The sequence below is a fragment of the Pelophylax lessonae genome (assembly GCF_965119305.1).
Source record: "Pelophylax lessonae genome assembly, chromosome: 1".
In the NCBI taxonomy this organism is placed as follows: domain Eukaryota; kingdom Metazoa; phylum Chordata; class Amphibia; order Anura; family Ranidae; genus Pelophylax; species Pelophylax lessonae.
Genome location: NC_138768.1, coordinates 670026593 through 670047981, shown reverse-complemented (window position 1 = coordinate 670047981; position 21389 = coordinate 670026593). Strand labels below are relative to the sequence as shown.

The following is a 21389-nucleotide window of genomic DNA, read 5'->3' as shown; positions in this document are numbered from 1 at the left end:
CTGAGCAAATTTCAAGCAAAAAAATGATTTTTCCATGTAGGTGTGCCAAAATAGGCCCGGTATGTAAGTGCTTAACAGAACGCTCGGTCATTTATCGGTAAGTATCCCGGACAAGGACATGAGTCCCACTGGGCAAATTCCTCTTTTCTATGTATCTGACTTGTGTTCTGGCAGAGCTTTCCCCCTGGTCACTGTCCAATCATCAAGCAGCCTGACAGCTACTTCGTTCACGTGACCATTTCTCCGCTGATTGCTGGATACTTCATAGCTTTCGACAGCACTGCATTGTGGAAGATGAAGTCTCTCGGCCGGTGTTCTCCTTAGACAGCCAATGCGCGGTAGACTTCATTTCCCACAATGCTGTGCGCTGCCCGGTCACTGTGTAGACATGGCTGCGTCCATGCTGCAGGTGAACAGTGGCTGCTGTGCGCTGCTCGTAGTGCAGAGTGTTCGCTCTGGTGTCATTGTGAGGAGAGGATGGAGGACAGCCAGCACCGCCTGCAGACATGCCCGGGACACAGGGTATTCTATATTCCAATGTACATGGGGTCATAGGCTGGGGGCCTTCATTATGTGGCACAAGCAGACAGGACACTTCACAAGTCCATTCTCCTTTGCCCACCTCCAGTGTATAGAACCTCTAGAGAGATTTTTCTTACTTGTTGCCTTTAGGTCTAATACATTTATCATTGATTTTTATTCCATCTGACAAGTGCAGGGATCTGGTGAGCTAATAACTTGCTGTCCTTTCTTTCTCTGAACTGTTATCTCCATGGGCTATAAGACCAGTGTTCTGTCAAATAGTGCATCTGGTCGGATAATGCCTCCGACGAGATCTGCGCATGTGCAGTACGTACCGTCACTGCAGCTGATCCATTGATCAGCTGGTGTAACGTCAACAGTGCGCATGCGGAGATCGTCGGAGGCTAGCGATAATCGCAGGAGAATCCGGCAGGCTGCTTTTACCCAAGTTGATCGATCAACTTGGTCCATTCAGCCTGCCCATTAATGCTTTGAATGTCAGCTGGCTCAGCAGGAACCACGTATGGCTGGTGTGCAGTAGATCAGTGTTTCTCAACTCCGGTCCTCAGGGCACACTAACAGGCCAGGTTTGCAAGAAAACTGAAATACATCACAGGTGATATCCTTTGCTGCTCAGTAATTGCAGAATTCTAGTCTGCATCTCCCCAAGGTAATACTTAAAATCTGGCCTGTTAAGTGTGCCCTGAGGACCGGAGTTGAGAAACACTGCAGTAGAATAACGCATCATGTGGGGTAATGCCTCAGATGTTCTGCGCATCTATTGATGACTTGGCGTGACGTCAACTCTACATGTGTGCAGATTGTCAGGGGCGTTCTCCAACGATCTGCAAAGCACAGAGGGAGAATCTAATTGTCAGATTCTGCCTTGCGCTCTCTGCACATGCGCAAGACTTGAGCAACAGAATCCACCCTGCAACACTGCCAAATCCGCCCAGCAGCAATAGTATTCCACCTATAACGTCGGTCAAGTCTCGTGCATGCGGAGATAGAGCGAGGCAGAATCTGACAATTAGATCCTCTGCGATTTGCCGATCGTCAGATAATGCGTCTGACAATCTGCATGCGCGGTGTTGACGTCACGCCAGCTGATCAATAGATGGCAGAACAACTGAGGCGTTATCCGACGTGATGTGTTATTCGACAGAACACCGGTCATACGCTGTTCCTGTTAAACCGGCTGAGATTCGAAGCGTTAATGGGCAGGCTGAATGGATCAAGTTGATCGGTCAACTTGGGTACAACCAGCCTGCCGGATACTCTTGCGATTATCAATAGCGGCTGCTAACAATGATCACTATCTTCTCCCAGCGTGGACGGCTTCCCCCTCCCGCCGGGAGAAGACAATGGCCCCCGGCAGGAGGGATTTCTGCTTCGGCACTGTGTTGATGGGGGAATCAAGCCGTTTTCTTTCAATTTCTCTCCATGTATGGCCGCATTGTTTTCTAAACGCGCCAAAAAACACACAACAATCTGCGTTTCAGAAATGCTCTGCGATCGCAGGTCGCGCTTGCAGTGTCATTAATTGTTAATGGCACCCCAAACGTAGGTAGCAGACGTGCTACAAATGTGCCAAAATGTGCACTTAAAAAAATGCCTAAAGGCCCGTACACACTATACGAAAATCGGAAGGGAAATTTCGTCCGACGTACGATCTGCCGATTTTCGGATTGTTAGTATGGCGCTTTCGACAGCCGATTACGGAATTTCGGAGGACAAAAACTGGATGTGCAGGCTATAAAATTTTTATCGTACGTCAACACAATGTCCGATTTTCTTTTTATTAGTACAGTTTTCGTCCGAAAAAAATCTTAAGAGCAAGACTAGGCATGCTCAGAAACGAAAGAACACATAGAAAGCAATCCAACACATGACATCACTTCTGAAGTAGAATTCTGTCGTACGGGAAAATTCGTATGAATATAACCTCTTCACTTTCCACATCAGACTAGCATGCAACAAAAAATGGACGACAGATCGTTCGATAATCTGATCGTGTGTATGGGGCTTAAGGCTCCGTGACCAAAAAGGTTCAGGAGCTCCTTTGGGGCGTTTGTTGCATGTAGGGCAGCCATTCAAGTGAATAGGCTGTTGTTTTACTCAAAAGCATTCAAGCCAGACACACATAGGCAACAAGGTTTGTTTTTAGGAGGCCATTCTTCTGAGAGATTAGAAAGCTCAAACTTAGTTGAACCTTTAGCAGTAGTTCATCAGTATTATGTGGGGTTAGTGGCTAAGAAATTAGCAGTTCTTCCCTTTATACAAACTCATTTCGTATGTATTCATTTCTGATAAACTTCAATATCTCCCATATTTACAACATGTATGTAAATATCAATAAAATTCTTATTTAAAGCAATAATACATTATTAGTAACTTTTTTTGTTTTTATTTAACCACTTCCCTACCGGCGAATAGGGAAATGACGCCGGCAGGAACATTCTCTCCCTCTGGGCGGATGTCATATGACGTTCTCGCTGCACTCCTGTGCCCCCGGGAAATCGCAGCCTGGCGATCTGGGATGCAACGTGTCCCTCGGGGCATAGCCCATCCCCATCGGTGTAAAGAGACATTAAAAAATGTCTCTTTACCATGGCACTGGCTGTGTCCAATCACAGCCAGCCACATGCACTGTCCTCGTGCGCGCAGAGAGGCGATTGAGGATGGAAATTGTCATTTTACACAGTCCATCCCTGATTAGGGTAAATATCACGTGACCGGCTGTGCCCAATCACAGCCGGTCACAGAATGTCAACAAAAACCATGGTAAATAGCTGTTACTGTGTTCTCCTCCTCACACACCGATCCTGTGTGAGGAGGAGATTGCGGTCCACACTAAAACACACTGATTGCCCCCCCCCCCCCCAATAAAGAGGACCTTTCACTAGCCCATCCCAGTACCTGTCACCAGCTAATCAGAGTACCCAATTACCTGTCGCCAGCCTATCAGGTACTCTGATGGGGTGGTGACAGGTATTCGGGTACTCTGATGACAGGTACCCGAGTAACTGTCATCGGAGTACCCGAGTACCTGTCACCAGCCAATCAGAGTACCTCTCTGTATCCCATCAGAGTACCCAAGTACCTCTCTGTAGCCCATCAGAGTACCCGAGAACATGTCATCAGCGTACCCAAGTAGCTGTCACCAGCCCATCAAAGTACCCGAGTGTCTGTTATCAGAGTTCCTGAGTACCTGTCTCCAGCCCTTCAGAGTACCTGAATACCTGTCTCCAGCCCTTCAGAGTACCTGAATACCTGTCTCCAGCCCATCAGGGTATCTGAGTACCTATCTGCAGACCATCAGAGTACCCGAGTCCCTATCTGCAGACCATCAGACTACCCGAGTACCTGTCTCCAGCCCTTCAGAGTACCTGAATACCTGTCTCCAGCCCATCAGGGTATCTGAGTACCTATCTGCAGACCATCAGAGTACCCGAGTCCCTATCTGCAGACCATCAGACTACCCGAGTACCTGTCTCCAGCCCAGAGTGCCGGAGTACCTATCTGCAGCCCATCAGATTACCCGAGTACCTTTCTGAAGCCGGTCAGTGTACCTGAGTACCTGTCTGCAGGTCATCGGAGTACCTGAGCACCTATTTGCAGCCCATGCCTCCTAGATTATGTGTTGGGGTGTTTGCTTTCCAAAATGGGTTCATTTTGTGTGCGTTTCCATTGTCCTGGTGCTCCAGGGCCTTCAAAAGTGTGGTAGGTCGTTAGGAAATTATATGTGTAATTTATGCTCCTAGAACACCTGACAGTGCTCCTTGAATGTTGGGCCGCTGTATGTGGCCAGGCTGTGTAAAAGTCTCACACATGTGGTATTGCCATACTCAGGAGGAGTAGCAGAATGTATTTTGGGTGTAATTGCAAGTATGCATATACTGTGTGTGAGAAAATAACTATTATGACAATTTTGTGTAAAAAAAAAAAAATTATTAATTTTCCCAAGAATTGTGGGAAAAAATTACAACTTTAAAAAACTTGCCATTCCTCTTACTAAATACCCTGGAATGTATACTTTCCAAAGAGGATTCGTTTGGGGGGTATTTGTACTGTCCTGACATTTCAGGCCCTCACGAAATGAGATAGGCCTTCGGTATATCAGATGTGATCAATTTTCAGTGATTGGCACCATAGCTTGTAGACTCTATAACTTTCACACAGAGTAAATAATATTCACTAATTTGGGTTATTTTTACCAAAAATATGTAGCAGTATAAATTTTGGCCCAAATTTATGAAAAAAAATTACTTATTTGCAAAATTGTATAATAGAAACTAAAACAAAATGTTGTTTTTTCAAACTTTTCGCTCTTTTTTTTTACTTATATAGCAACAAATAAAAAACCCAGTGGTGATTAAATACCACCAAAAGAAAGCTCTATTTGTGTGAAAAAAAATGATAAAAAATTTGATTGGGTACAGCGTTGCATGACTGAGTATCATTTAAAGTGTGAGAGCGCTGAAAGCTGAAAATTGGTCTGGGCAGGAAGGGGATGAATGTGCCCTGCATGGAAGTGGTTAAGGACCAATTTCAAGCATGGCTAACTTCAGAAAAAAATAGCAATATTTGGATTGTGGTTTGACCCAACCCTCTTCTGCTAAATTTCTGATTATTACAAATAATGCTTAGTGAAAATTAGGAATGAAGTAGGAACAAAATGGGTCTGCTGGGGGACAGGTATGCACAAGTTAACCACAGCATGATGTGAGTTTCAGAAAGGTAAATAACTGTTTAGGGTTGCTGTATAGCACAGGTTAGCTTGTTCTGTGTGGGCATGCTAAAGTAAACTTGTACTATTTCCCAGTCTTTGTTTATGATCAGGAGAGGGTGGGACAGGCTTCTGATCATGTGATCACTGTGTCAGCCAATCACGTGGGACACCCCTGTGCTTCTGTGTGTCAGGGGAAAAATACTATAAGCGTTTCTTTGGTGCCTCGAGGCATTTTGACCCTATAGACTTCAATGGCAGAGCACAAAAAATGTGCCAAAAGTAACAAATGAAAATACAGACTCAAAGGTATGAAGCCTATATAGACTAATGCCCCATACACACGTGCAGATTATCTGCAGACTTTTGTCTGCAGACTTACCTTTTCTATGTAGTGCAAGGGCCTGCCGGATTGCATACAAATTGAAAGTGTTTAGGTTTGACCTCATATTATATGGTTTTGGTAAGTCTGCAGATAATCTGCACGTGTGTATGGGGCATAACATACAAGTGTGTATTTATTTGTCAACACGTTACTTTACCTTGATATTAGGGATCAACTGAGGGCCGATATGGACTTTTCCCGATATACCGGAATCGGCACAGGAGGTTGCCGATATTTCGGGAAAGTGCTTGTACCGGAGTGATGCCTGCAGCTAGAGGCATCACCCCGGTACCGGCATCCATAGCCCACAGTCAGCTGTCTTGTAATGACAACCAATGCGGCTGAGAAGCCGCTGGGCTGTCATTACAAGAAGTGTCCCCCTCCCGCTGCCTTCTGCGGCTCGCCCGGGTCTCCCGTCCCACCAGGAGACCCAGGCAACCAGCCTGCACGCCCGCCGAAGACCCGATCAAAGCCGCATTCGGCTCTGATCGGGTCTCCATGCAAAAACCCGGAAGTGATGTCATGAGTGACATCACTTCCGGGTACTGTCTGGCGCCAGATTAAAAAAAATGTGAGCATTCAAAACAGCCAAACTTGGCATTTTGAATGCTTTTAAGTGCAGAGGAGGGGTTTGGGATCTTTTAGACCCCAGATCCCTCCACAAAAGTACCTGTCAAAAAGAAAATATATGTATTTTTTTTAAATGTACAAAAATATCGGCCCATATTGGCTGATACCGATATGAATTGGCCAAAATATCGGTATCGGCAATGAAAAACAAATATCAGTCGATCACTACTTGATATGCATTCTTATGAATTCTTCACACATGTTTATTATGAAGAATGAAGCAATGCTCATTAACATGCCTATAACGTTTTTGATGCCTCCTAAAAAGTGACATACTGCTTAATTTTTAAGTGGTTCTAAAGTGACAAAATTTTTACCTTAAAGTGTTACTAAACCCGGGACACTGCATTCACTATATCTGGTCTCCCACAGTACACAAAACATGGAAATGCAATTATTTTAGTAAATATAAACTGTTAAATACCTTTTTATATCAGCAGTATATAGCAGTCTTGTGACTTCTATCAGTGTCCGGCCGAGCACTGGTTAAAACTTGTAGAAGGAGTTTTAATTTTCCTCTCACTGTCCTGTGAGGCTGTGTGACCCCCTGACCCTTTGTCTGGACAGGGCCGATTGGCCCTGTGCTGATCACACGCACTCTCCCAAGAAAAACACACTCGTGCAAATTGGATGTGTGTTTACCCGCATTCAATTCGCATGGCAGGAGACTGTGACCAGCTCTCAATGGAGTTGGTTCACGCAGCTCCGGGGCGGCCATGGTCCACACTGGAAAAGGGTGCTGTGTGTCCTTGGCTCAGTTTCAGGTCCGAATTCAGGCAAAAATCCAGGCCCGATTCGCACCTGAAAAAGAGGACAGGGACGCATCGAACCCCCTGTTGCGAGCCGCGGCTGCATCAAGGGTGATCTCAGCCTTAATGTATTCCCTGCGTTAAGGTAAAAAATGTCTTAGTTTTATTGCCCCCCCCCCCTTTTATACTTTCCAGAACCCTGTCTCAATCCAGCACTGTACCCTGCTTCAGTAGTGCTAGTCTCTCTCCCTCTCCTCACAGGACCCAGTAAGAGCAGCGGGAGCCACTGGCTTCTGCTGCTGTCAATTAAATTCAGTGAGGAGGGAGCATGGAAGAGGGACCGAACCGTGTTTTGTTTGTCTTTGGACGCACACAGCCGTCTCAGAAGTGAGCCCACAGGTACGGCACCATAGGAAGCGACTTCCTATTGTGGTAAATGTAGAAGAGGACTTTGGCGGAGATCAAGCTGAAAAGGGGGCATCTCTTGCAGCTCTTGTCCAACACTCCTGGTAGTGGCAACAGGAGATGTGAGGACACAGGGCCGATGTAGCGGGCAGTGTGGACCATCAGACAAGAACCAGAGGCCGGAACACAGTGACACTTGTTAAGAAGGCAGAAGTGAAGCCAAGACACAAGCCAAAGGTCATCAACAGCTGGACAGCGAGCTACTGGAACATGAGGCAGAGGTAGAGTCAGGATATAAGCCAAGGTCAGTTCATGGCCAGGCTGTAGGGTACTGAATCAGTAAGCAGGATACAAACACAGGCTGAGGTCACAACAGGTAGACAGGAATCCAAAGACAGGTCAAAGGCAAGCTGGATCGTACTCAGGGGGTCAATTGTAGCAGAATGGATCACAGGCAAATCGGGGACTAGCTGACAACCACTCGGGAATCTATTCAAGTCACAGTCTAGCTTAAAGGATAAGTTCACCTTTTGTAACATGTTACACCCATATTCAGGGTGTAACATGTTACAGATGCACTGGCCCCCAAAACTCCATTTTGACAGCGAGTGGGGGATCTTCTCCCTTCCTTCGCTATCACAATCTAAAAAAAAAAAAACTTGACCATGGGGGCCTCCGCCAACCCAGCAGCATTTCTCTTTCAGTGTTGTGTGAATGTGAATACTACCAAGTACTGACATCCTTTGCGCCTGTTGGGTTATAGTTCTCAATGAGCTTTCGTTGAGCTTCCTTTCAGAGTGTAACTGCTTGCCCGTATCTGCTGATCATGGGTGCAATGCTATACAGGCCCCGAACAAACCTGCAAAAAAATGTGCATTTATTATTTTTTTTCGTAAAGGTGAACTTATCCTATAAATCGGCTCCATACCAGTGCTGAGTGTGTATGCACACCCATGTGCACACTGCTTACCGTGCACGCTTGTCTGTCTACACATGAATTGAATTCTGAGTATGCATGTGCAGTAGTCTTCTCGTTCTAGCATATGCTGAACATTTCTTACAATGGCACTGTTGGTGCTCATTGTAATGTTCATGGAAGTCATTTAGGGACAGTTAGGAGGCTTTATAAACACTGCTCTAACGTGTCTTAAACACAGGGTATTGCCACGCGTGTGAACGAGCCCTTAGATGTTTTTATTATACGTGTAATTCTGTTAACGTTTGAAGCAACAGTCATTTTTTCAATTGAATGTTTTTTCTACCCTTTTGTGGGGATGGATATTTTAAACGTGGGCTAATCTGATAAGTCAGTGTGAGCTTAAAGAAAATAGCAGTCATTTTGTATTTCTGGCCATAGATGATCCAATTCCACTGAGTGTCACAGGCTTAATTTGATAAAATCATTTAGAATAGACTAGGATTAGTGCAGGGTAGCTGAATGCGGAGTGTGAAATATGATGTTCTAGCAAATAGGGGAGTTTAGGACTTAGAAATGTTCTCTGGATGCTTATCTGCTGTCACTTGAAGTACTTTATGACTAAAAGATCAATAAACAATAGTGCAGTTGGAATACTGTCAGATCTTAAGAGACTCCTGAGAGAGTTTTACTGAATAGAAGCACAAGTTGTGCAATGTGTTCTGACTGAAATCCTAGCAGATAAAACCAGTGATTAGCTTACCCAGGAGTTTGTTGCTGATCTTATTTCGGAAAGGTGGTTGTTTCCTAAATTGGTGATAATATTTTAACTGTGTCTTTGGAGAAACCATAATCTGTTTCCCTGGGAGCATCTTATTTCTTCTGATGTTTGCTGACTTTAGAGAATTTCACTGGGATCTCATTTAGGCCTCATTCACACTGAACATTTTTTCAGCTGCTCCTAGGGGCATTTGGTTTTTCTTTATTTCTGCCTCTAAATGCCCTAGCATGTTATGGGGGGGTCTACTAAAACTGCAGCATGCAAAATCTGGTGCAGCTCGGCATAGAAACCAATCCGCTTACAGATTCTCTCCCTCTCTGCTGAGAATTGCTTGGTGCTTGTGTCTGGCGACCGGGTAGTGCTGCCAGCATGGTGGGGGTTGTCCCTTGCAGTGTTTTTTTACATTTTTTGTGGTGTCCCTCTGGTGACTCATAGAGGCTTTGGAGCACATCTCCCCACCTGATCCCCTCTCTGAGGCTGCGGGTCCTCCAGGTCCAAACCATCTATTGACGCACTGACTTTGTGTCCCGGGTGGAAGTGGTCTTCGGGCAACGGGCTAGCAAAAAGCACCTGGAATCCTCTGATAGTGAGGATAATTCGTCCGCATCACGAAAAGGCGCTGGTGGAAGCACTGATTGTATCTGTGAGTGAAACCTTGAAGATGGAGGATGCAGCTGCGACAGAGGCTCAGGTTCCCTTTGGCACTCATAAGCCATCCAGAGCGGCAAAGGTATTTCCTTTCCCCGCCTATTTTGAAAGAATTGTCGCTAAAGAGTGGGGACGACCAAAGCATCCCCAGTGGGGGTCCATAAGTGCTTTACTAGGCATTACCCCTATGAGGAGTCCCTTCTTAAGAAGTGGACTGTTTCACCTGTGTGACCCTCCGGTTTCCAAGGAAACCATGATTCCAGTTGAAGAGTCCCTGGCCTTTAACCACTTACCGACCGCCCGCCGCAGTTTTACGTCGGTCCTTTGACGCTAAATACTGGGGTTATGGTAGCAGATAGCTGCCATAACCCCAGTATTTTTTAAAACAGCGGGCGATCGGATTTCAGGTAAGGGTGGTCCCTGTGGGGGATTCGCTGCGGGATCACCTTTACGGTGCGGCGGAAGAGGTGTCCCCCCTCCCGCCGCGTCCCGGCCGTTTTCCCCGCTTACCGGACAAACCGACAGAGGGGAAAACGATTCGGTACCAGATCCTCTGAGACAGGAAGTTGAGTGAGGGCAAGATGTCCCTTACTTGACTCTATGGTCTTGGAGGACCGGAGCGACGTCAAACATCGTTGCCTAGCAACCGGTTTAAAAGGCCGATTTATTTATTTATTTTTATATATTTATTTTTTTTCCAACGTTTTTTTTTATTTTTTAGTGTCGTTGTGAGGTCTGAGACCTCCTCTGTAACTCTAAGCTGGTAACCTGTAGAAAGTTTTAAAGTGTCGCCTATGGGGATTTTAAGTACCAAAGTTTGTTGCCATTCTGCGAGCGTGCACAATTTTGAAGCATGACATGTTGGGTATCTATTTACTCGGCTTAACATTATCTTTCACATTATGGAAAAAATTGGGCTAACTTTACTGTTTTCTTATTTTTTAATTAAAAAAACTGAATTTGTTCCAAAAAAATTGTGTTTGGAAGACCGCTGCGCAAATACGGTGTGATAAAAAATATTGCAACAATCACCATTTTTTTTCTCTAGGGTCTCTGCTTAAAAAAAAAAATATATAATGTTTGGGGGTTCTAAGTAGTTTTCTAGCAAAAAAAAAAAAAATATTTTAGCTTGTAAACACCAAGTGCCAAAAATAGGCCTGGTCTTAAAGTGGTTAAGGATTCGACTGACAGGAAGGTGGAGGCTGTGGCCCGCAATATGTACACTCTGGCTGATTCGGCACTGAGGTTGGTATTCACCATTGCCCTGGTGTTGCAAATTCTGACCAGTTGGGCTAAGCTTTTACGCCGTAACCTGGAGGGAGAACAGCTCCCCCCTGTCTATACTGAGCTGACTGGTCCAGGGGCTGCAGTTTATCTGTCATGCAGCTCCCCTAGTGGCTGGGCTCTCTGTTTTGGCAGTGGTCCTTCGGCGTGTCGTTTGGCTCAAATGCTGGTCTGTGGACTAGACTTCTAAAAAGGCCTTAAGTGATCTTCTCTTTCAAGGAGATTGCCTGTTTGTAGCTGCCCTGGATGACATCATAAAAGGTCTCACGGGGGGAAGAGTACCTTTCTTCCGCAGGCTACTATGGGCGAGGAACCTCGTCATAGATGTGGGCCTTCCTTTTCGGCTTATAAGAAGCTTTTTCGTCCCTGAAGGTCGACTGACAAGGGCTTGAAGCCTTTCAGGGCCTCCTCTGGAGGATCCAAATGAACCTGGTCTGGCAAGCTGAGAGTGGGCTTCTCCAGATCTGCAAATTAGGCTCCTTCAGCATGAAGGTGCGCCCTCACCTGTATCGGGGGTGGGGGGACCTCTTCGCTGGTTTCCGGACCCGTAGACTTCCCTAGTACAGGACAAGTGGGTCCACAAAGTTATTCGGTCTGGCTGCAAGATCGATTTTTGCTCTTGTCCCCAGGCAAGGTTCTTTCCTCCCAAATTGCGCCTGTCCCAGGACCACTTACAGGGTCTGTTTAGGGGGTACAAGACCTGTTACATCAAGGGGTGATAGTTCCCGGTTCCGACTTTGGAACGTTTTCAGGGTTTTTACTCAAATCTGTTTACAGTTCCCTGGAAGGAAGGCAAAGTGCGTCCAATCCTGGACCTCAAGGTGCTGAACTGCTTTGTGCGCATTCGCACGGTGGTGTCATCCCTGCGTCACAGGGATTTACTCGCCTCTAGTGACATCAAGGTTGCTTACCTTCATATTCCAATATGTGCCAGTCACCAGCGCTTCCCCTGCTTTGCAGTGGGAGTGGATCATTTTAAGTTTGTGGCGTTACCCCTTGGTCTTGCCCCTGATCTTCAGGTCTTCACAAAATTGTTAGCCCCGGTCCTAGCTTTGCTACACCAACGGGGGATCGCGGTACTGGGCTACTTGGACCATCTCCTTCTGCGAACGGAGTCTCCTCCTGCTCTGGTGGAAAACCTGGAGATCACAATATGAACTCTGCGGGAGTTTGGCTGGATTCTGAATTTTCAGAAGTCTTTCCTGGTTACGTCCACAAAGCTGGACTATCTGGGCCTTCCTCTGGACTTGGCCTTAGCCAGAGTGCTCCTTCCTCTGGTCAAACTCCAGAAATTGCAGCCTGCAATTCCTCTTCTGCTATCCAACAGATGGTCATCCCTCTGGACTTGCATGCAGGTGCTGGGCCTAATGGTGTCTAACTTTGAGGTGGTTCCGTTTGCACAGTTCCATACGAGGTCCCTGCAAAGGGAGATTCTGACCAAATGGGACAAGACTCCTCAGTTTCTGAACAATCAGATCCGACTGAGTCTGGGAACGAAGGAGTTTCTGATATGGTGGCTTCGTTTTCCGGCACTTCGGCTAGGAAAATCAATCCTCCCCTTGTATTTAATAGTGGTCACCACGGATGCCAGCCTGTCTGGCTGGGGAGGCGACCTCGGCAAGCATTCTGCTCAGGGGATCTGGAGGCTTGGAACTCCAAGCGATCAGACTGAGTCTGGACCATTGGACGGATCGTCTTCAAGGATGTCCAGTGCGCATTCATTCAGACAATGCCACAGCCGTGGCTTATGTCAATCTTACCAAGGGGGCACAAGAAGTGTCCTGGTGGCTCTGGAGGTAGCCGGCATTCTAAGGTGGGCAGAGCGATTCGTTCCAGCCCTCTCGGCCATACACATTCCCGGGCTGGAAAACTTGCAGGTGGATTACCTCAGCCGGCTGGCGTTGGACCAAGGGGAGTGGTACCTTCATCCAGAGGTGTTTCATTAGTTTTGTCTCTGGTGGGGCATCCCCGAGGTGGATCTGTTGACGTCTCGGCTCAACAGGTTGCAGAGGTTTGTGGCTCGGTCAAAGGACTCTCTGGTGGAAGCCACAGACGCGCTGGTGGCCCAGTGGGGTCAGTACTGTCTGACTTATGCCTTCCCTCCTCTCAAGCTTCTGCCAAGACTTCTACGCAGGATCGAGGCAGAAGGGAGGCACTTTGGGACCTCAATTTGGTGCTTTTTGCCCTCCGAAAGCCTCTCTTTGAGAATCTTTATGAGATTCCCCTGCTTACTCTGTCCCAGAAGGTGGCCTTTTTGGTGGCTATCACCTCTGCGCCCTGGTGTCGGAAATGGCGGCCTTATCCTGTCATTCACCTTACCTGGTGATTCGCAGAGATAAGGTGGTTCTTCTTCCCTGTCTGTCGTTCCTTCCAAAGGTTGTCACTGATTTTTATTTGAATGAAGACCTTATGTTGCCTTCCCTGTGTCCCAGTCCTAAACATCTGAAGGAAATTGCTTTGCATGTCTTGGATGTGGTCCGGGAAGTTAGGGTGTACCTGGCAGCTACAGAGTCTTTTAGGAAGTCAGACTCACTGTTTGTGCTCTCAGACGGGCCTCGGAATGGGTTGTCGGCTTCTTCTGCGACCATTTCCAGATGGATCAGTGGTGGTTCAGGCCTATTGTGTCAGGGAACAGGTTCCTCCTTTCCCTGTGTATGCACAATCTTCTAGGGCGCTTAGTGTCTCCTGGGCTTTCCATCTTCAAGCGTCAGTGACGCAGGTTTGCAAGGCCTGGTCGTCGGTGCACACTTTTACAAAGTTTTTTGTAAAGTGGTTGTGTTGGCATCTGCGGATGCTTATTTTGGCAAGGTTTTGCTGGCTGCTGTTTAGAGGGACCTGGTTCTCTTTGAGGGTGTATTGTTTTTCAGGTGATCTCCAGGTGTTTATGATTGAGCTCTATGTTACCTGGTTGGCTATGGTTAGCCTTGGGAATTTTTTTCTGATCTTTTTCCCACCCCTCATGTTTAACACTGCTTTGGGATGTCCCAATGGTTAAGAAGAATCAGGAGCTGTGTCCTGTCAATGAACGAAAGAGAAAATTGGGATTTTTGTCTTAGTAAAATCCATTTCTCTGATGTTCATTGACTGACACAGCACCCACCCCTCTGTGGAGTTGGCGTAGTCAAGCTTTTTCCTGCCTAGTGTCCTACTCTTGTAGGGGGCAGTATAACCCAATGGTTAAAAATCAGGAAGTGTGTCCGTCCATGAACATCATTGAAATGGATTTTACGGTAAGGCAAAAATCCCTTTTTTTTTTTTTTAACCTGCAAAAAGATTTGAATTCATTCTTTTTAAAAAAGGTGAACTTATCCTTTAAAACAAAGTTATGAACTGAATTGCATCCAGTAAAGGGAACCTGGCAGGATAGACAATGGACATTTTAATCACTGGCTTGCTATTGAAGGTGCTTATTCCTGGCTTCTTATACTTATGTTCACTTTAAAGCGGAGTTCCACCCTGGATTTGTTTTTTTTTTTTTTTTAATACCCCCGGGACAGTCAGGGCTAGTGCATTCCACAATGGCTAGCCTCTGATCTGTCCCGGGTTGCACTTACCTGCAAGACGAAATACTTACCTTGCAAACGTCTTGTCCAGCGCTGCCATCTCAGATGTGGGCAGCTTGAAGCCAGCGCGTCCTCTTCGGCGTCTTCTTCCGCCTTCTGTGGTCCCACGATGCTCTGCGCCGGCCCCGACGTCACTTCCGGGTCGCGCGCGTCACCCCTCCACAGCTTCTGGGCATGCCCAGAAGCTGTTTAGAAGGGGATGACGCGCGCGACCCGGAACTGACGTCGGGGCCGGTGCAGGCGCAATGATTCCTGGGAGCTATGACGTCCAGCTCCCAGGAATCATTGCAGAGCCAGGAAGTGACGACGGGCCGCGGCCGAGGAAGGAGGAAGAAGGAAGTAAGGTAAGTATATTTTCTTCGCTACGAGGTAAGTAAAAAAAAAAAAAATATGCGATTATCCATTTCTTTTTCAGGTGACCCGGAGCGAGAAGATGGAGGTAAGTATAAAAATAGGGTGGAACTCCACTTTAACTTCCTAATAAATCACAAGAAACGATAATAAAGACATCTCTGTGCAGACACCTTCAGAAACTATTTATAAATGCTTACTGTTATATGGAATCCTTAGCAATTCTCAAACTGTATAATGTACTATATGGTTCTTCTTTCAGATCTTTGCTCTGGGAAGGAGTTGTTGGTCTTGAGGTCCATGCACAGATTAATTCTGCCTCCAAACTTTTTTCAAGTTCACAAGTTAAGTTTGCTGCTCCGCCAAATTCCACAGTGTCGTTTTTTGATGCTTCCTTGCCAGGAACACTTCCAGTAAGTAGCACATTGTGTATTTTGTACATTTATTTATTTTCCAGGTCTGTCACTGAGGTTCGTATAAAAAAAAAAAAAAAAAAAAAAGTCCATTAAAAGTGCTGTCCTGTGGTCAGTTAAATGGCGTTCACATTTTTACAATGTGTATTTCAAATCTTCACTTCAGACTACCACACTTTGAAGTTGTAATTAGAGAACAAATACAGAAAAATACTGTGTGTGTATGTATATGTGTATATATATATATATATATATATAAAAAAACTATATTTGTACTAAGTTACATACAAAGGAGTCCTGTTTTACAGTTTATCTTCTTACCAGATGCTAAGCGAAAAAGCTTAAAAGACTTCTCTACTTAGCCTGTTGCTAATATTTGAAAAAGGACTGACTTTGAACACCCTAATGCCCCATACACACGTGCAGATTATCTGCAGACTTTTGTCTGCAGACTTACCTTTTCTATGTAGTGCAAGGGCCTGCCGGATTGCATACAAATTGAAAGTGTTTAGGTTTGACCTCATATTATATGGTTTTGGTAAGTCTGCAGACAAAAGTCTGCAGATAATCTGCACGTGTGTATGGGGTATAAGTTTTGATGTGCCTAGAATGCACTTTAGCCAATTAACTACTTGCTGCCTGCCCACAGTAGATTTACTGAGAGTGGGCGGCACAGGCAGGCCGGGCAACGTACCTGTATGTTGCCAGCTTGCTTCTGGGTTTGGGGCACACCCTCTGCTGACCCATGCTATGATTGGACACAGCACGAGTTTGGCAGCTGGTTTTGGCTGAACCCAGCTGATCAGCTGTGGCTAATAACACACAGAGTTTTGTATATAAACATATGGCGCAGCGCTGCCGAATATTCAATACTATGAACAACTCTTATTAAATCACAAAAGACAATAATAACAAGTGAATAAACATATAAATATATAAAGTAAAAGTCCTTTATAAATATATATTCCACCGCTGTGCTCAAATCTTCTTAAACAAATTAATTTGTGCCACCACCACCCGGTGAATTGAACGCTCATCTCACTCCTGTTAACCACTTGCCGACCGCCGCACGACTATATACTGTGACGGTCAGCCCCTCCTGGGCAAAGTGACGTACCGGTACGTCACTCGCCCACGAGCCTCTAGGGGGCACGCTCCCGCCCCCGCTCGTTCCCTGGCATCCCTGCGCAAGTGACTGGCGGCCATCCACAATCTCCCGCAGGAGAGGGAGAAAGGCAGACGGCTGATGAGATGTGTGAGCCCCATTATTTTCTACAGCTGGCATTCTACTCCCTGCTGCCGTGATTTTTGACTTCGCTTCACTGCCTAGCTCAAGATCCGCCAGTTGGGTTTCATATGGACCTGGAAATGCACAGTAAAACAGTGGGACCTGCTTGCTGATTGTTCTTAGCCTCTGCTGGTGATTGTGAATAGAGTGCATAGGTCAGAAGCTTGTACCATACTGAGTTCAGGGGCCAGGAGTGTGTATTGTGCAGGGATCAGGAGTATGTACCCTGTTTCCCTGAAAATAAGCCCTACCCCGAAAATAAGACCTAGCATGATTTTGAGGGATGGCTGCAAAATAAGCCCTACCCCGAAAATAAGCCCTAGTACAATCCTTGATCTCCGCTCCTCCCTCTGCAGTATTCAGAGAGGGAAAGCAGAGCTCCAGAGGGTCACGTGAGCGCCCAGCGGCGCTGTAAATAAGGTATTTTCCACAATAAAGTTACAAAAGGAGACACACTGCACATTATATAATCTTTTGACAAAATTGATTACATAATTTTACAATGACTTTATCCAAGGTTTATTTTTGGGAATGAATAAACATAAGCATTGGACAGAATGTCATAATGCTGATTTCTGAGCTGACAGGGGGAGAGAACTTTTTTTTTAACATTTTATTGTTTTATTCTAGGCTTTTTAGAATATAGAGAGGGCTAAATGACACAGCAAAAGCACTGTGCTGTCTATCATGCTTTAAAGGATCAGGATATTTATTTTAGGGTTACAATCATTTGAAGATAGTCATTGTACATACCGTAAATAAGACATCCCCTGAAAATAAGCCCTAGTGTGGTTTTTGAAGCCAAAATTAATACAATACCCAGTCTTATTTTCGAGGGAAACACGGTAATATACTACATATAATGCAGGGGGCAGAAGTGTGTGACATTCAAAGTGCAGTAGTCGGGAGTGGATAATGCACAGATTACAGGGGTCAGGAATAAATAATAATAACTTACAGCCCAGAAAGCAGAGTGCAGGGGTCAGAAGTATGTCAAGTACATAGTGCAGGAAACAGGAATGTATCACCCCTGTGCAGAGCGCACATACATAAACGCATGTACTCAACATACTCCCGTACATACACACTCTCGCACACTCACTTATATATGTATTTGCAGGTCTTTTTTTTTTTTTTTTTTTTTAGCGGGAGCGTAGTTCCAGCACCCCCAACTCTGAATGCAAATAATGACAAGGAGTGCTGGAGTGTCTGTTGATGCTTGCAGATTGGGAAATCTATTGTTGCTAGGAGAGCTCTACTGTTGAGGGAGAAGTCTATAATTGCTGGCTGCTGATGGTGGCTGGTGGGAGGTTTTAGTGTTACTGGGGGGAGTTATTGTTGCTGGGGGGGGGTCGGCTGTTTCTTGGGGGATCTATTAGAGAAAGGGATCTATTTTCTACTTTTTTTGGTATCTGTAACAAATTCCATATAATATACTTAGCACCTCAAAATGATACTTGATTCTGTAATCTCCCAAAGGGGCGGTACTGGGCGGTAAGTATTAGGGATAGACCGATATGTTTTTTTTCAGGGCCGATACTGATATTTTGGTCACAATGTATCGGCCGATATGGGCAGATATTTTGTACATTTAAAGTTTTGAAAAATAAGACAATTTTTGACACAAATCTGGTACTGAACATGTTAATTTTTGTTTAATGCTTAATGGCTTGCTGGCAACCTGTGGTGGATGGTTGGCTGGCACCCTGTGGTGGGTGGCTGGCTGGCACCCTGTGGTGGGTGGCTGGCTGGCTGGCACCCTGTGGTGGGTGGGTGGCTGGCTGGCTGGCACCCTGTGGTGGGTGGCTGGCTGGCACCCTGGGGTGGATGGCTGGCTGGCTGGCACTCTGTGGTGGCTGGCACAGGGGCTGTGGCTGGCTGGCTGGTACAGGGCCTGTGGGTGGCTGGCTGGCTGGTACAGGGGCCTGTGGGTGGCTGGCACCCTGTTGTGGGTGGCTGGCTGGCTGGCACAGGGGCTGTGGGTGGCTGGTACAGGGCCTGTGGGTGGCTGGCTGGTTGGTACAGTGTCTGTGGCTGGCTGGTCCAGGGCCTGTGGGTGGCTGGCTGGCTCACTGTACAGTGCCTGTGGCTGGCTGGATGGTACAGGGCCTGTGGGTGTGGGTGGCTGGCTGGCACCGGGCTGCTGTGGGTGGGTGTGTGTATGGCTGTGATACACTCCCGCGAGACTAGTCCCGACTCCAGGCGAGGCTGTCCAAGGAGAGGGAGGCGGCCTAAGAAGGCAGAATGACATCACAAAAATATCAGTAATATCGGCCAGTTCCGGGGCCGATACCGATATATCGGAAAAAGGTGGTATTGGCCCTCCGATAATTGGCTTTGCTGGTAATCGGTCGATCCCTAGTAAGTATGTGATTGAACCAAGGGTCAGTGCTTCGAGGTGGGTACAGGGTGGAGACAGAGAGTGACCTGGAATCGGAAAGAGGGAGTACCTGCACCTATTCTCTGTTGGAAAAAAAAATCCCTGTGTGTATGTATATGTATATACTGTATATGCCATCCAGATCTTGTCACTAGACCTCAGGATGGATGTGCTGGAACTGTAGAGAGAGTATCCAGAGAAGGGCAACAAAGCTAATAAGGGAGCTGGTGGAGCTCAGTTTTGAGGAATGACTACAAACATTAACCACTTGCTCTCTGGAAGGTTTACCCCACTTCATGACCAGGTCATTTTTTGCGATATGGCACTACGTTACTTTAACTGACAATTGCGTGGTTGTGTGACACTGTACCCAAATAAAATGTATGTCCTTTTTTTCCCACAAATTTCGGTCACCTCTGCGGTTTTTTTTTTTTTTGCGCTAAACAAAAAAATACCAACAATTTTGAAAAAAAAAAAAAAAAAAAAAACAATATTTCTTTATTTCTGCTATAAAACAATACCAATAAAAAAATGTAAAAAAAATCAAATTTCCTCATTATTTTAGGCCAATATATATTCGACATGTTTTTGGTAAAAAAAAATCCCAATAAGCGTATATTTATTGGTTTGCGCAAAAGTTTTATTTCTTTCTTTATTTTTACTAGTAATGGTGGCAATCAGCAAATTATAGTGGGACTGCGACATTACGGTGAACAAATAGGACACTAAGTGACATTTTTTTGGGGACACTAATACAGTGATCAGTGCACTAATGACACTGGCTGGGAGGGGGTTAACATCAGGGGCGATCAAAGTGTTAAATGTGTGCCTAGGGAGTCTTGCTAACTGTATGGGATAGGTGCTTGTACTTTGGAAAGGCAGAGATCCGTGTTCCTGCTTGGTAGGAACACAGGATCACAACTTTCCTTCTCACAGAACGACAATCTGCCTTGTTTACATAGGCAGACCACATACAAAAAACTATCAATAACTGTATTACATGCTGTTCATACTCAGTCTCTATGAGATTAGTTTTCTGTATTCTGCAAAAAACCTGGTTGATCCTGCTGCTCTCTATCTCCACTTTCTGTTCACGCCCCCAATTCAGCTAGGGACTTTGCAGCTTTGGTGGCAACTCTACACATGCTCAGTTTTCAGTGAGTTTCTGTGCTGAGCATTTCCTCCATATCACATCTGAGTAGACCATGTGACTATAGAGTCACAAATGTGGGTGTAAATGACCGCCCACTCTCTCCCTCCTCCACCATGCCCACTAACTAACCAGCTAAACACAATGGGGTGGGATATTACATGTAGATTCATGATGGCTTCACCTCAATGATGGCTGGCCATACATTTATCCTGTACAATTTTCGTTTAGATTTACCAAAACCATATAATATAAGGTCACACCTAAACACTTTTAATTTTTATGTAATGAGGCAGGCCCTCGCACTACATAGTTGAAGGTAAATCTAAAGGAAATTGAACAAGAAAATATATATGTATAATTAATGGTCATCTTTACCCTTTAGACACAGGCTGGAGGGGCGTGACTTAGCCAATGACTGGCAGAAATCCGCCCACACTAAGTTGTACCAAAAAATAATAAAGGTTTTGTTTCAAATATATATTTGTATGGCAATTTAAAACACTTTTATTGATGTTATTTATTTGTTTTTACTGTGTATTCCAAAGGCTGTTTTTTTTTTTTTTGAACATGTGACCAGCAGAAGAGGACTGGAAGCTCTTCCTGCTTATGTTTCTCTACAGACAGCTGTATATAGATTCAGGAAAAAGTTACTTAGATGTGTTTTTTTTTTATTTAATAAAATAATTTCAGTGCCGTCATCCACATATAGAAAGAGAAAGGACAAAGTAAATTAAACAGTGTGTGTTTAGTATCGCTTTAAAAGGAGATATGATCACAATATACAGTTATCTTAAAGGAGATTCTAGCATTGGGGGAAAAGTATTTAGTCTCAGGTAACTTAAGACACAAGGTTACTCATTGATGTTGGGGACGAGAAGTGATTTAACTTTAAACTGTGTAAAGAGTTCTTTACTGTTAGAGCGATAAAAATGCAGAACTTCGTTCCACGCAGTTGGTGGTGTAAGTGGGGAGTGTCGGTAATTTTAAGCGGTTGTATCCCCCCCCAAAAAAAAAAACAAGCCCTGCAGGACAATGGCATATGTGCTAGTATGCATCACATACTAGCACATTATGAAATACCTTAGAACGAAGCCCCGACACGGTCGCCCGGACACCGCTGAGGCAGCTGACATGTTCCCTCGGCCTCTCTTCCGGGTTCGGCGGCTCTGGCGCTGTGAGTGGCCGGAGCCGC

The 21389-nt window shown here is 45.5% G+C and overlaps 1 protein-coding gene across 1 annotated transcript in view; it reads left to right on the top strand.

The window, feature by feature from the left end:
* Positions 1-371: 371 nt before the first annotated feature.
* Positions 372-21389, top strand: part of GATB (glutamyl-tRNA amidotransferase subunit B) — a 249958-nt gene continuing 228940 nt past the window's right edge. Inside the window, exons 1-2 of the mRNA XM_082243457.1 lie at positions 372-522; positions 15226-15376. Of these exons, the coding sequence (XP_082099583.1) occupies positions 389-522; positions 15226-15376 (285 nt within the window). The 5' untranslated portion in view covers positions 372-388. The remainder of the gene's footprint in view (positions 523-15225; positions 15377-21389) is intronic.